The 16,308-nt window shown below is 56.7% G+C and overlaps 1 protein-coding gene across 2 annotated transcripts in view; it reads left to right on the top strand.

Annotated features, from left to right (window-relative positions):
• LOC147086686 (caspase-14-like) overlaps nt 1-15,311 on the top strand; it is a 44,053-nt gene extending 28,742 nt beyond the window's left edge. For both annotated transcript variants that reach the window (XM_085978834.1, XM_085978832.1), the window contains 2 exons: nt 12,608-12,717; nt 14,955-15,311. In XM_085978834.1, coding sequence (XP_085834960.1) covers nt 12,608-12,717; nt 14,955-15,062 — 218 coding nt within the window. In that variant the 3' untranslated portion in view covers nt 15,063-15,311. The remainder of the gene's footprint in view (nt 1-12,607; nt 12,718-14,954) is intronic.
• Nucleotides 15,312-16,308: the final 997 nt, after the last annotated feature.

Here is a 16,308-nt window from a genome sequence, read left to right as displayed (position 1 = left end):
AGTGTGCGGTCTGGCTACCCTGAAGGTAAAGCCGCCTTCGCTATTCGCGAACCTTACCCCTAACTGCCCGCCAATAGCGACCAAAAGCAGGAGGTACAGCTGGGAGGACAGGCGGTTTATCGCGACCGAGGTAGACAGGCTCCTGAAAGAGCGCATTATTGAACACAGCAACAGCCCGTGGCGCGCCCAAGTGGTAGTGGTAAGGGGTAGCGAGAAGAAACGGATGGTGATCGACTATAGTCAAACGATCAACAGGTACACCCTACTAGACGCCTACCCGCTACCCCGCATATCAGAAATGGTGAACCAAATCGCCCAATACCGGGTGTTCTCCACCATCGACCTCAAGTCAGCGTACCACCAGCTCCCTATCAGACCAGAGGACCGCCCGTACACCGCCTTCGAGGCGAACGGACGCCTCTACCAATTCCTCAGAGTCCCCTTTGGGGTGACGAACGGGGTCTCGGTCTTTCAGAGGGAGATGGATCGCATGGTCGATGACCACCACTTGCAGGCAACCTTCCCCTACCTCGACAACGTCACCATCTGCGGTCACAACCAGCAGGATCACGACTCGAACCTCGAGAGGTTCCTGAAAACCGCACAAAAACTCAACCTCACCTATAACGAGGACAAGTGCGTTTTCAACACCACGCGCCTCTGCATACTGGGCAGCGTGGTGGAGAATGGGGAAATCGGACCAGACCCCGACCGATTGCGCCCCCTACGGGAGCTGCCCCTGCCCAACACTCCCAAAGCCCTGAAAAGGTGCCTGGGGTTATTTTCTTACTATTCCCAATGGGTCCCCAACTACTCCGACAAAGCCCGCCCCCTCTTGAAAGCATCCTCTTTTCCGCTCTCTGCTGAGGCCCACGCCGCCTTCAAAAGCATTAAGCAGGATATTGAGCGGGCCACGCTACAGGCAGTGGACGAGAACACTCCATTTCAAGTGGAAAGTGATGCGTCCGACTTCGCCTTGGCGGCCACCCTCAACCAGGCGGGGCGGCCCGTAGCTTTCTTCTCGAGGACCCTCCAAGGCCCCGAGATCAGACACTCCTCCGTGGAAAAGGAGGCCCAAGCCATCGTGGAGGCAGTGCGCCACTGGCGCCACTACCTAGCCGGCAAACGCTTCACCCTACTTACCGACCAGCGATCGGTAGCGTTTATGTTCAACAATAAACAGAGGGGGAAGATTAAAAATGATAAGATTCTTAGGTGGCGGATCGAGCTCTCCACTTTCGAGTACGACATCATTTACCGGCCAGGGGCCCTTAACGAATCCCCTGACGCCCTCTCACGAGGGATGTGTGCCAGCGCCACCGAGGATCGGCTACAGACCCTCCACAACGACCTCTGCCACCCAGGGGTCACGCGGCTGTTCCACTTCATAAAGTCCCGTAACTTACCCTACTCGATTGAGGAAGTTCGGTCTCTGACCAGGAACTGCCGCACTTGCGCTGAGTGCAAGCCTCGGTTCTACCGCCCAGATAGAGCCCACTTAATCAAAGCTACACGGCCCTTCGAGCGGCTCAGCTTAGATTTCAAGGGCCCCCTCCCGTCCGTCGACCGCAATGTTTACTTCCTGAACATTGTGGACGAATACTCCCGTTTCCCATTCGCCTTCCCCTGCCCAGACATGACCAGCGCCACGGTCATTAAATGCCTCAACAGCCTGTTCTGCCTGTTCGGTATGCCGAGCTATATCCACACGGATAGGGGGGCGTCCTTCATGAGTGAAGAGCTACGCCAGTACATGCTGTCCAAGGGGATCGCCACGAGCCGTACCACCAGCTACAACCCCCGGGGTAACGGCCAGGTGGAGCGAGAGAACGGGACAGTGTGGAAAGCAGTCACTCTAGCTCTAAGGACCAAGGGCCTCCCTATCTCCCGCTGGCAGGAAGTCCTCTCGGATGTGCTCCATTCGATACGGTCGCTATTGTGTACGGCCACTAATACCACGCCTCATGAACGAATGTTTGTCTTTCCCCGGAAATCCACCTCGGGCGTATCCATGCCGTCATGGCTCTCCACCCCAGGTCCGGTACTCGTGCGAAGGCATGTGAGGGGCCACAAGACGGACCCTCTCGTGGAGCCAGTACACCTACTCCACGCCAACCCCCAATACGCATATGTCCGGCACGCCGACGGAAGGGAGGACACCGTGTCCATAAAAGACGTCGCCCCAGCCGGCATCAACAACAACCACGGCAATAGCAGCGACGACGATCACAGCAACCCTTACCCACCCACTATTCTTTCATCACCCCCGGAAGAACATCGACCAACGGCACCCCCACCAACTACCCCTTCAACAACCCCGGCGGCACCCCCGGCAGAGACCCAGGAGGCTACCGGGGACACTCAGCCGACACCCGCGGCACCACAACAGCCACGTCGGTCGCAGAGGACTATCAAACCCCCGAACAGACTAAATCTATAGAAGGGGTGAATGTGATGAAATATATTCCATTCATCACTGCCTGTTTTCTGTGTCTTCTAACTGCCTGCTTTCTGTGTCTTTTCCCTTCCCCCAGTCCTCATGTATTATGCATTGGAATGTGCTGGAACTGGTTGTGTGCAGGGCTCCGCCCATACCTGGCTCCTTTGTAATCTAACTTCAGTCCGGCATCAGCCTCCTGAAGGTAGACATCTCTCTATTTTACGTGTTATGTTCTGAGTTAATAAAAGCCTTACTTTTGTTCTGCTAACTTCGAGTCTCGGAATAATTGAGGCACATCAGCGCCGCACTGTCGGAGGGGCAGTACTGAGGGAGCGCCGCACTGTCGGAGGGGCAGTACTGAGGGAGCGCCGCACTGTCGGAGGGGAGGTACTGAGCGAGCGCCGCACTGTCGGAGGGGCGGTACTGAGGGAGCGCCGCACTGTCGGAGGGGCGGTACTGAGGGAGGGCCGCACTGTCGGAGGGGCGGTACTGAGGGAGCGCCGCACTGTCGGAGGGGCGGTACTGAGGGAGCGCCGCACTGTCGGAGGGGCGGTACTGAGGGAGCGCCGCACTGTCGGAGGGGCGGTACTGAGGGAGCGCCGCACTGTCGGAGGGGCGGTACTGAGGGAGCGCCGCACTGTCGGAGGGGCGGTACTGAGGGAGCGCCGCACTGTCGGAGGGGCGGTACTGAGGGAGCGCCTGTGATGAAATATATTCCATTCATCACTGCCTGTTTTCTGTGTCTTCTAACTGCCTGCTTTCTGTGTCTTTTCCCTTCCCCCAGTCCTCATGTATTATGCATTGGAATGTGCTGGAACTGGTTGTGTGCAGGGCTCCGCCCATACCTGGCTCCTTTGTAATCTAACTTCAGTCCGGCATCAGCCTCCTGAAGGTAGACATCTCTCTATTTTACGTGTTATGTTCTGAGTTAATAAAAGCCTTACTTTTGTTCTGCTAACTTCGAGTCTCGGAATAATTGAGGCACATCAATTTTATTAACTCAATTTTCAACACTATGGATCAACTCCTGAAACCCGAACGTTTGGATTTGGATCAACATGCTCCGGACACATCAGCACGCTTCGGACACTGGTTTGACTGTATGGAATTCTTCCTGGACAATTCCGCAGCCGTCAAAGACGCTACGGACACTGCGAAGATGAGACTCGGAATGCTACGGAATTGGGTAAGCCACCGGGTTTACCCCCTCATCCAAGACGCCGATACGTACCTGGCCGCCTGCAACACCTTAAAGGCGCATTACCAGCAGCCTACGAATGAGGTGTATGCTAGGCATCTACTCGCTACTCGCGCACAGCGACCTGGGGAATCGGTGGAGGAGTTCCTAAGCATCCTGAAAAAGCTTGGCAAGGACTGTAAGTGCCGAGATGTAAAAGCCGCAGTGTACACCGACGAGCTTGTTCGCGATGCCTTTATCACAGGCCTCAGCTCCACTCACATCCGGCAAAGACTGCTGGAAAAAACGGGGTTGGACCTGAAACAGGCTGCGGACACCGCGCGGTCCCTGGAGATGGCCCAGAGAAACTCGGACGCCTACTCTTCAGCCCGCGCCGCCCACGCCGCCACGTGTGCGCCGAGGGCGCCGCCATCTTGGAAGGCATCTTCCCCGCCCGGCAGCCCGACACCGGCGGGGCCCAGCTCTCCCCCCAGAAGCCCTACGACAGCCGCGACGCGTCAAGGACCCAACTGCTACTTCTGCGGGCAGCCAAAGCACACCAGAAACCTGTGCCCGGCGAAAGGCACCACCTGCTTTAAGTGCGGTAAGAAGGGGCACTTTGGGAAGGTGTGCAGAGGGAACCCCGCCGGAAAACCAACCGCCGGAAAACCCGCCACCGCCGCGTGTGCGCCGTGGGAGCGGCCATCTTGGACGCCATCTTGCCCGACCTCGTGGGGTCCGCCATCTTATGAGCAGACAGCGTGGACGCCATCTTGTCTCGATCAGGGCCCTACAGTGGCATCGGTCACAGTGGACCAGACCAGGCCGCATCCGCTATCCAAATCAATGGTGGACATCGAGGTAAACGGGTGCCGGGTTAAATGCTTAATTGACAGTGGAAGCACGGAGAGTTTTATCCACCCTGAACTGGCACAACAACTCTCCCTAAAGGTGGTCCCTGCTCAGGGTACCATCTCTATGGCCGATAAAACCCAGACATCGACCATTCTGGGTTACTGCACGGTACAATTGTGCATTAACGGAACTGTGTATGATAATTTTAAAGTATTAATCATGAAGAATCTATGTGCGAGCGTGATCTTGGGTTTGGATTTCCAGTGCAACCACCAAAGCATCACGCTCAAGTACGGTGGGTCCCAGCCGCCCCTCACAGTGTGCGGTCTGGCTACCCTGAAGGTAAAGCCGCCTTCGCTATTCGCGAACCTTACCCCTAACTGCCCGCCAATAGCGACCAAAAGCAGGAGGTACAGCTGGGAGGACAGGCGGTTTATCGCGACCGAGGTAGACAGGCTCCTGAAAGAGCGCATTATTGAACACAGCAACAGCCCGTGGCGCGCCCAAGTGGTAGTGGTAAGGGGTAGCGAGAAGAAACGGATGGTGATCGACTATAGTCAAACGATCAACAGGTACACCCTACTAGACGCCTACCCGCTACCCCGCATATCAGAAATGGTGAACCAAATCGCCCAATACCGGGTGTTCTCCACCATCGACCTCAAGTCAGCGTACCACCAGCTCCCTATCAGACCAGAGGACCGCCCGTACACCGCCTTCGAGGCGAACGGACGCCTCTACCAATTCCTCAGAGTCCCCTTTGGGGTGACGAACGGGGTCTCGGTCTTTCAGAGGGAGATGGATCGCATGGTCGATGACCACCACTTGCAGGCAACCTTCCCCTACCTCGACAACGTCACCATCTGCGGTCACAACCAGCAGGATCACGACTCGAACCTCGAGAGGTTCCTGAAAACCGCACAAAAACTCAACCTCACCTATAACGAGGACAAGTGCGTTTTCAACACCACGCGCCTCTGCATACTGGGCAGCGTGGTGGAGAATGGGGAAATCGGACCAGACCCCGACCGATTGCGCCCCCTACGGGAGCTGCCCCTGCCCAACACTCCCAAAGCCCTGAAAAGGTGCCTGGGGTTATTTTCTTACTATTCCCAATGGGTCCCCAACTACTCCGACAAAGCCCGCCCCCTCTTGAAAGCATCCTCTTTTCCGCTCTCTGCTGAGGCCCACGCCGCCTTCAAAAGCATTAAGCAGGATATTGAGCGGGCCACGCTACAGGCAGTGGACGAGAACACTCCATTTCAAGTGGAAAGTGATGCGTCCGACTTCGCCTTGGCGGCCACCCTCAACCAGGCGGGGCGGCCCGTAGCTTTCTTCTCGAGGACCCTCCAAGGCCCCGAGATCAGACACTCCTCCGTGGAAAAGGAGGCCCAAGCCATCGTGGAGGCAGTGCGCCACTGGCGCCACTACCTAGCCGGCAAACGCTTCACCCTACTTACCGACCAGCGATCGGTAGCGTTTATGTTCAACAATAAACAGAGGGGGAAGATTAAAAATGATAAGATTCTTAGGTGGCGGATCGAGCTCTCCACTTTCGAGTACGACATCATTTACCGGCCAGGGGCCCTTAACGAATCCCCTGACGCCCTCTCACGAGGGATGTGTGCCAGCGCCACCGAGGATCGGCTACAGACCCTCCACAACGACCTCTGCCACCCAGGGGTCACGCGGCTGTTCCACTTCATAAAGTCCCGTAACTTACCCTACTCGATTGAGGAAGTTCGGTCTCTGACCAGGAACTGCCGCACTTGCGCTGAGTGCAAGCCTCGGTTCTACCGCCCAGATAGAGCCCACTTAATCAAAGCTACACGGCCCTTCGAGCGGCTCAGCTTAGATTTCAAGGGCCCCCTCCCGTCCGTCGACCGCAATGTTTACTTCCTGAACATTGTGGACGAATACTCCCGTTTCCCATTCGCCTTCCCCTGCCCAGACATGACCAGCGCCACGGTCATTAAATGCCTCAACAGCCTGTTCTGCCTGTTCGGTATGCCGAGCTATATCCACACGGATAGGGGGGCGTCCTTCATGAGTGAAGAGCTACGCCAGTACATGCTGTCCAAGGGGATCGCCACGAGCCGTACCACCAGCTACAACCCCCGGGGTAACGGCCAGGTGGAGCGAGAGAACGGGACAGTGTGGAAAGCAGTCACTCTAGCTCTAAGGACCAAGGGCCTCCCTATCTCCCGCTGGCAGGAAGTCCTCTCGGATGTGCTCCATTCGATACGGTCGCTATTGTGTACGGCCACTAATACCACGCCTCATGAACGAATGTTTGTCTTTCCCCGGAAATCCACCTCGGGCGTATCCATGCCGTCATGGCTCTCCACCCCAGGTCCGGTACTCGTGCGAAGGCATGTGAGGGGCCACAAGACGGACCCTCTCGTGGAGCCAGTACACCTACTCCACGCCAACCCCCAATACGCATATGTCCGGCACGCCGACGGAAGGGAGGACACCGTGTCCATAAAAGACGTCGCCCCAGCCGGCATCAACAACAACCACGGCAATAGCAGCGACGACGATCACAGCAACCCTTACCCACCCACTATTCTTTCATCACCCCCGGAAGAACATCGACCAACGGCACCCCCACCAACTACCCCTTCAACAACCCCGGCGGCACCCCCGGCAGAGACCCAGGAGGCTACCGGGGACACTCAGCCGACACCCGCGGCACCACAACAGCCACGTCGGTCGCAGAGGACTATCAAACCCCCGAACAGACTAAATCTATAGAAGGGGTGAATGTGATGAAATATATTCCATTCATCACTGCCTGTTTTCTGTGTCTTCTAACTGCCTGCTTTCTGTGTCTTTTCCCTTCCCCCAGTCCTCATGTATTATGCATTGGAATGTGCTGGAACTGGTTGTGTGCAGGGCTCCGCCCATACCTGGCTCCTTTGTAATCTAACTTCAGTCCGGCATCAGCCTCCTGAAGGTAGACATCTCTCTATTTTACGTGTTATGTTCTGAGTTAATAAAAGCCTTACTTTTGTTCTGCTAACTTCGAGTCTCGGAATAATTGAGGCACATCAGCGCCGCACTGTCGGAGGGGCAGTACTGAGGGAGCGCCGCACTGTCGGAGGGGCAGTACTGAGGGAGCGCCGCACTGTCGGAGGGGAGGTACTGAGCGAGCGCCGCACTGTCGGAGGGGCGGTACTGAGGGAGCGCCGCACTGTCGGAGGGGCGGTACTGAGGGAGGGCCGCACTGTCGGAGGGGCGGTACTGAGGGAGCGCCGCACTGTCGGAGGGGCGGTACTGAGGGAGCGCCGCACTGTCGGAGGGGCGGTACTGAGGGAGCGCCGCACTGTCGGAGGGGCGGTACTGAGGGAGCGCCGCACTGTCGGAGGGGCGGTACTGAGGGAGCGCCGCACTGTCGGAGGGGCGGTACTGAGGGAGCGCCGCACTGTCGGAGGGGCGGTACTGAGGGAGCGCCGCACTGTCGGAGGGGCGGTACTGAGGGAGCGCCTGTGATGAAATATATTCCATTCATCACTGCCTGTTTTCTGTGTCTTCTAACTGCCTGCTTTCTGTGTCTTTTCCCTTCCCCCAGTCCTCATGTATTATGCATTGGAATGTGCTGGAACTGGTTGTGTGCAGGGCTCCGCCCATACCTGGCTCCTTTGTAATCTAACTTCAGTCCGGCATCAGCCTCCTGAAGGTAGACATCTCTCTATTTTACGTGTTATGTTCTGAGTTAATAAAAGCCTTACTTTTGTTCTGCTAACTTCGAGTCTCGGAATAATTGAGGCACATCAATTTTATTAACTCAATTTTCAACACTATGGATCAACTCCTGAAACCCGAACGTTTGGATTTGGATCAACATGCTCCGGACACATCAGCACGCTTCGGACACTGGTTTGACTGTATGGAATTCTTCCTGGACAATTCCGCAGCCGTCAAAGACGCTACGGACACTGCGAAGATGAGACTCGGAATGCTACGGAATTGGGTAAGCCACCGGGTTTACCCCCTCATCCAAGACGCCGATACGTACCTGGCCGCCTGCAACACCTTAAAGGCGCATTACCAGCAGCCTACGAATGAGGTGTATGCTAGGCATCTACTCGCTACTCGCGCACAGCGACCTGGGGAATCGGTGGAGGAGTTCCTAAGCATCCTGAAAAAGCTTGGCAAGGACTGTAAGTGCCGAGATGTAAAAGCCGCAGTGTACACCGACGAGCTTGTTCGCGATGCCTTTATCACAGGCCTCAGCTCCACTCACATCCGGCAAAGACTGCTGGAAAAAACGGGGTTGGACCTGAAACAGGCTGCGGACACCGCGCGGTCCCTGGAGATGGCCCAGAGAAACTCGGACGCCTACTCTTCAGCCCGCGCCGCCCACGCCGCCACGTGTGCGCCGAGGGCGCCGCCATCTTGGAAGGCATCTTCCCCGCCCGGCAGCCCGACACCGGCGGGGCCCAGCTCTCCCCCCAGAAGCCCTACGACAGCCGCGACGCGTCAAGGACCCAACTGCTACTTCTGCGGGCAGCCAAAGCACACCAGAAACCTGTGCCCGGCGAAAGGCACCACCTGCTTTAAGTGCGGTAAGAAGGGGCACTTTGGGAAGGTGTGCAGAGGGAACCCCGCCGGAAAACCAACCGCCGGAAAACCCGCCACCGCCGCGTGTGCGCCGTGGGAGCGGCCATCTTGGACGCCATCTTGCCCGACCTCGTGGGGTCCGCCATCTTATGAGCAGACAGCGTGGACGCCATCTTGTCTCGATCAGGGCCCTACAGTGGCATCGGTCACAGTGGACCAGACCAGGCCGCATCCGCTATCCAAATCAATGGTGGACATCGAGGTAAACGGGTGCCGGGTTAAATGCTTAATTGACAGTGGAAGCACGGAGAGTTTTATCCACCCTGAACTGGCACAACAACTCTCCCTAAAGGTGGTCCCTGCTCAGGGTACCATCTCTATGGCCGATAAAACCCAGACATCGACCATTCTGGGTTACTGCACGGTACAATTGTGCATTAACGGAACTGTGTATGATAATTTTAAAGTATTAATCATGAAGAATCTATGTGCGAGCGTGATCTTGGGTTTGGATTTCCAGTGCAACCACCAAAGCATCACGCTCAAGTACGGTGGGTCCCAGCCGCCCCTCACAGTGTGCGGTCTGGCTACCCTGAAGGTAAAGCCGCCTTCGCTATTCGCGAACCTTACCCCTAACTGCCCGCCAATAGCGACCAAAAGCAGGAGGTACAGCTGGGAGGACAGGCGGTTTATCGCGACCGAGGTAGACAGGCTCCTGAAAGAGCGCATTATTGAACACAGCAACAGCCCGTGGCGCGCCCAAGTGGTAGTGGTAAGGGGTAGCGAGAAGAAACGGATGGTGATCGACTATAGTCAAACGATCAACAGGTACACCCTACTAGACGCCTACCCGCTACCCCGCATATCAGAAATGGTGAACCAAATCGCCCAATACCGGGTGTTCTCCACCATCGACCTCAAGTCAGCGTACCACCAGCTCCCTATCAGACCAGAGGACCGCCCGTACACCGCCTTCGAGGCGAACGGACGCCTCTACCAATTCCTCAGAGTCCCCTTTGGGGTGACGAACGGGGTCTCGGTCTTTCAGAGGGAGATGGATCGCATGGTCGATGACCACCACTTGCAGGCAACCTTCCCCTACCTCGACAACGTCACCATCTGCGGTCACAACCAGCAGGATCACGACTCGAACCTCGAGAGGTTCCTGAAAACCGCACAAAAACTCAACCTCACCTATAACGAGGACAAGTGCGTTTTCAACACCACGCGCCTCTGCATACTGGGCAGCGTGGTGGAGAATGGGGAAATCGGACCAGACCCCGACCGATTGCGCCCCCTACGGGAGCTGCCCCTGCCCAACACTCCCAAAGCCCTGAAAAGGTGCCTGGGGTTATTTTCTTACTATTCCCAATGGGTCCCCAACTACTCCGACAAAGCCCGCCCCCTCTTGAAAGCATCCTCTTTTCCGCTCTCTGCTGAGGCCCACGCCGCCTTCAAAAGCATTAAGCAGGATATTGAGCGGGCCACGCTACAGGCAGTGGACGAGAACACTCCATTTCAAGTGGAAAGTGATGCGTCCGACTTCGCCTTGGCGGCCACCCTCAACCAGGCGGGGCGGCCCGTAGCTTTCTTCTCGAGGACCCTCCAAGGCCCCGAGATCAGACACTCCTCCGTGGAAAAGGAGGCCCAAGCCATCGTGGAGGCAGTGCGCCACTGGCGCCACTACCTAGCCGGCAAACGCTTCACCCTACTTACCGACCAGCGATCGGTAGCATTTATGTTCAACAATAAACAGAGGGGGAAGATTAAAAATGATAAGATTCTTAGGTGGCGGATCGAGCTCTCCACTTTCGAGTACGACATCATTTACCGGCCAGGGGCCCTTAACGAATCCCCTGACGCCCTCTCACGAGGGATGTGTGCCAGCGCCACCGAGGATCGGCTACAGACCCTCCACAACGACCTCTGCCACCCAGGGGTCACGCGGCTGTTCCACTTCATAAAGTCCCGTAACTTACCCTACTCGATTGAGGAAGTTCGGTCTCTGACCAGGAACTGCCGCACTTGCGCTGAGTGCAAGCCTCGGTTCTACCGCCCAGATAGAGCCCACTTAATCAAAGCTACACGGCCCTTCGAGCGGCTCAGCTTAGATTTCAAGGGCCCCCTCCCGTCCGTCGACCGCAATGTTTACTTCCTGAACATTGTGGACGAATACTCCCGTTTCCCATTCGCCTTCCCCTGCCCAGACATGACCAGCGCCACGGTCATTAAATGCCTCAACAGCCTGTTCTGCCTGTTCGGTATGCCGAGCTATATCCACACGGATAGGGGGGCGTCCTTCATGAGTGAAGAGCTACGCCAGTACATGCTGTCCAAGGGGATCGCCACGAGCCGTACCACCAGCTACAACCCCCGGGGTAACGGCCAGGTGGAGCGAGAGAACGGGACAGTGTGGAAAGCAGTCACTCTAGCTCTAAGGACCAAGGGCCTCCCTATCTCCCGCTGGCAGGAAGTCCTCTCGGATGTGCTCCATTCGATACGGTCGCTATTGTGTACGGCCACTAATACCACGCCTCATGAACGAATGTTTGTCTTTCCCCGGAAATCCACCTCGGGCGTATCCATGCCGTCATGGCTCTCCACCCCAGGTCCGGTACTCGTGCGAAGGCATGTGAGGGGCCACAAGACGGACCCTCTCGTGGAGCCAGTACACCTACTCCACGCCAACCCCCAATACGCATATGTCCGGCACGCCGACGGAAGGGAGGACACCGTGTCCATAAAAGACGTCGCCCCAGCCGGCATCAACAACAACCACGGCAATAGCAGCGACGACGATCACAGCAACCCTTACCCACCCACTATTCTTTCATCACCCCCGGAAGAACATCGACCAACGGCACCCCCACCAACTACCCCTTCAACAACCCCGGCGGCACCCCCGGCAGAGACCCAGGAGGCTACCGGGGACACTCAGCCGACACCCGCGGCACCACAACAGCCACGTCGGTCGCAGAGGACTATCAAACCCCCGAACAGACTAAATCTATAGAAGGGGTGAATGTGATGAAATATATTCCATTCATCACTGCCTGTTTTCTGTGTCTTCTAACTGCCTGCTTTCTGTGTCTTTTCCCTTCCCCCAGTCCTCATGTATTATGCATTGGAATGTGCTGGAACTGGTTGTGTGCAGGGCTCCGCCCATACCTGGCTCCTTTGTAATCTAACTTCAGTCCGGCATCAGCCTCCTGAAGGTAGACATCTCTCTATTTTACGTGTTATGTTCTGAGTTAATAAAAGCCTTACTTTTGTTCTGCTAACTTCGAGTCTCGGAATAATTGAGGCACATCAGCGCCGCACTGTCGGAGGGGCAGTACTGAGGGAGCGCCGCACTGTCGGAGGGGCAGTACTGAGGGAGCGCCGCACTGTCGGAGGGGAGGTACTGAGCGAGCGCCGCACTGTCGGAGGGGCAGTACTGAGGGAGTGCCGCACTGTCGGAGGGGAGGTACTGAGGGAGCGCAGTCGGAGAATTGAAGTGTTGAGTTTTAAGTCACGCTCCAAACATCCTCTTTGCATTGATAAATCTCGATATGCGATTGTGTTGACAGAGTACGTGGCTTACCGGGACCCTGACACTGGGTCACTGTTGCTCACAAAGATGCTGGATGTGTTTGAACGTTTTGGGAGGAGTTTGCACCTATATGACCTGTTTGTCAAGGTGAGTAAAAGCTACGACACGCCTGCTGTTACTCTTTGAAATAGAACCACGGGATCTTCTACGTCCACCTGAGGCGGCAGACTGGGCCTCGGTTTAACGTCTCACCCCGAAAGATGGCCCCTCCGACAGTGTGGGGCTCCCTCAGTACTGACGCTCCAACAGTGTGTCGCTCCCCCAGTGCCACCCCTCCAACAGTGTGTCGCTCCCCCAGTGCCGCCCCTCCGACAGTGTGGCGCTCCCTCAGTACAGCCCCATCCAACAGTGCGGTGCTCCCTCAGTACTGTCCTCCGACAGTGCGGGGCTCCCTCAGTACTGACGCTCCAACAGTGTGTCGCTCCCCCAGTGCCGCCCCTCCGACAGTGTGGCGCTCCCTCAGTACTGTCCTCCGACAGTGCGGCGCTCCCTCAGTACTGTCCCTCCGACAGTGTGGCGCTCCCTCAGTACTGTCCTCCGACAGTGCGGTGCTCCCTCAGTACAGCCCCATCCAACAGTGCGGTGCTCCCTCAGTACTGTCCCTCCGACAGTGCGGTGCTCCCTCAGTACTGTCCTCCGACAGTGCGGTGCTCCCTCAGTACTGTCCTCCGACAGTGCGGCGCTTCCTCAGTACTGTCCTCCGACAGTGCGGTGCTCCCTCAGTACTGTCCTCCGACAGTGCGGCGCTCCCTCAGTACTGTCCTCCGACAGTGCGGCGCTCCCTCAGTACTGTCCTCCGACAGTGCGGCGCTTCCTCAGTACTGTCCTCCGACAGTGCGGTGCTTCCTCAGTACTGCCCCTCCGACAGTGCGGCGCTCCCTCAGTACAGCCCCATCCAACAGTGCGGTGCTCCCTCAGTACTGTCCCTCCGACAGTGCGGTGCTCCCTCAGTACTGTCCTCCGACAGTGCGGCGCTTCCTCAGTACTGTCCTCCGACAGTGCGGTGCTTCCTCAGTACTGTCCTCCGACAGTGCGGTGCTTCCTCAGTACTGCCCCTCCGACAGTGCGGCGCTCCCTCAGTACTGTCCTCCGACAGTGCGGTGCTCCCTCAGTACTGTCCTCCGACAGTGCGGCGCTCCCTCAGTACTGTCCTCCGACAGTGCGGCGCTCCCTCAGTACCGCCCCTCCGACAGTGCGGTGCTTCCTCAGTACTGTCCCTCCGACAGTGCGGCGCTTCCTCAGTACCGCCCCTCCGACAGTGCGGTGCTCCCTCAGTACTGTCCCTCCAACAGTGCGGCGCTTCCTCAGTACTGCCCCTCCGACAGTGCGGCACTTCCTCAGTACTGTCCCTCCGACAGTGCGGCGCTTCCTCAGTACCACCCCTCCGACAGTGCGGCGCTTCCTCAGTACTGTCCCTCCGACAGTGCGGCGCTTCCTCAGTACTGTCCCTCCGACAGTGCGGCGCTTCCTCAGTACCGCCCCTCCGACAGTGCGGCGCTTCCTCAGTACTGTCCCTCCGACAGTGCGGTGCTCCCTCAGTACTGTCCTCCGACAGTGCGGCGCTTCCTCAGTACTGTCCCTCCGACAGTGCGGCGCTTCCTCAGTACCGCCCCTCCGACAGTGCGGTGCTCCCTCAGTACTGCCCCTCCAACAGTGCTGCACTCCCTCAGTGCTGCCCCTCCGACAGTGCGGCTCTCCCTCAGTACTCCCCCTCCGACAGTGCGGCTCTCCCTCAGTACTGCCCCTCCGACAGTGCGGCGCTCCCTCAGTACTGCCTTACCATCAGTGCGGTGCTCCCTCAGTACTGCCCCTCCGACAGTGCGGCGCTCCCTCAGTACCGCCCCTCCGACAGTGCGGCGCTCCCTCAGTACCGCCCCTCCAACAGTGCGGCACTCCCTCAGTACCGCCCCTCCGACAGTGCGGTGCTCCCTCAGTACTGGCCCTCTGACAGTGTGGCACTCCCTCAGTACTGCCCCTCCGACGGTGCGACGCTCCCTCAGTACCGCCCCTCCGACAGTGCGGTGCTCCCTCAGTACCCTAGAAAGGAATAGAAGGAGATGGTGATGGGGTGAGATGACGAGGGGTGGGAGGAGGCTGGTGTGGAGCATTAACACTGGCACGGACCAGTGAGGCCGAATGGCCTGTTGCTTTGTGAATTCTAGGCTTACGAGGGGAGAGCTTACGGAAAGTGCTGTTAAGCTGTGAAATGTTGGGGGATGAAGCTCAGACTGTAATGGGGACCCTTCGCTGCGTCAAGAGATGTATCGGTGCCCAATGTTCGTGCTGAACTTTATTTAAGTGATCCATTCTCGATGACAATGCAGGTGAACCAGAAAATGACGAGGGAAGAGATTAAACTGCGTGGGAAAAATGTTAAGACGGTACTGATGATGGAGTCCACGCTGACCAAGGCTGTGTACCTCACCCAGTGAAAGATCGCGATCGCTCGGCTCTGACCCCAGGGTCGAACTGTTCCCCAGCAGCCGGGAAAGGAAAGCAAAATTCTACGGAGGCTGGTAAACGGAAATAAAAATACAAAATTCTGGAATCGGTCAGCTGGTCCAGACTGCATCTGCAGAGCGAGAAAGAGTGTTAACGTTTCAGGTCGATGCGGTGGAATATGCATTTTGACTCTGTTTAAATTTACTTCTAAATAAATGCGATTTACGTTTTTAACCTGATATGCAGTCTCTTACAGTGTCATTTGTGCATCAATTGGACAGCTCAGAGACGGACAGAATTTGAGGCATCTCCTAATAGTTTGAATGAGTTCATCAGCGATTTAAGGAGGTTATACCTGTCAGGAGATACAGGGGGGGGATGTGAGGAAAAACCTTCTTATGCAGCGAGTGATGAGGACCTGGAACTCGCTGCCGACAGAAGTGGTGGAAGCGGAGACACTCGATGTTTTCAAGGGGAGAGTGGAAAGGCACTCGAGGGGAATAAACTTGCAGGAATACGGGGATACAGCGTGGGAATGGGACTGACTGGATTGGTCTACAGAGAGCCGGCACGGACTCGATGGGCCGATTGGCCTCCTTCTGTGCCGTTATGACTCTTGAAAAGAGAAGGCTGAGGGGTGACCTAATAGAGGTCATTAAAACGATGAGAGGTTTTGATAGAGTGGATACGGAGAGAGTGTTTCCACTTGTGGGGAAGAGCAATCCAGAGGCCATCAATATAAGATCGTCAGCAAGAAATCCAATTGGGAATTCAGAAGAAACTTCTTTCCCCAGAGAGTGGTGAGAATGTGGAACTCGCTACCACAGGGAGTGGTCGAGGCGAATAGTATCGATGCATTTAAGGGGAGGCTGGACAAGCCTATGAGGGAGAAGGGAAGAGAGGATTATGCTGATAGGGTTAGAGGAGGAAAGACGGGAGGAGGCTCGAATGGAGGATAAATACTGGCATGGACTGGTGGGGCTGAATGGACAGTTTCTGTGCTGTAAACCATATGTAATCCCATGTAACCATTGTTCACTCACGCAGACTACCTCCCTGATTACTTTCCACAGACTTGCCTGTACTACGGGGACTGAGCAAGGGGTTGGAGTAGGCTGGGTGAGATATTAAAAGGTGCAGAGAGTGAGTGGGAGAGTGGGATTAGACTGGGTGGGATATTAAAGGGTGCGGGGAGTGAGGGGGAGAGTGGGATTAGACTGGGTGGGATATTAAAGG

This window comes from Somniosus microcephalus, unplaced genomic scaffold, assembly GCF_052327205.1.
Source record: "Somniosus microcephalus isolate GS21.2 unplaced genomic scaffold, FLI_Smic_1.0 unresolved_chr7, whole genome shotgun sequence".
In the NCBI taxonomy this organism is placed as follows: Eukaryota; Metazoa; Chordata; class Chondrichthyes; order Squaliformes; family Somniosidae; genus Somniosus; species Somniosus microcephalus.
The sequence above is the reverse complement of the archived record's forward strand: the minus strand, read 5'-3'. Positions and strand labels throughout refer to the sequence as shown.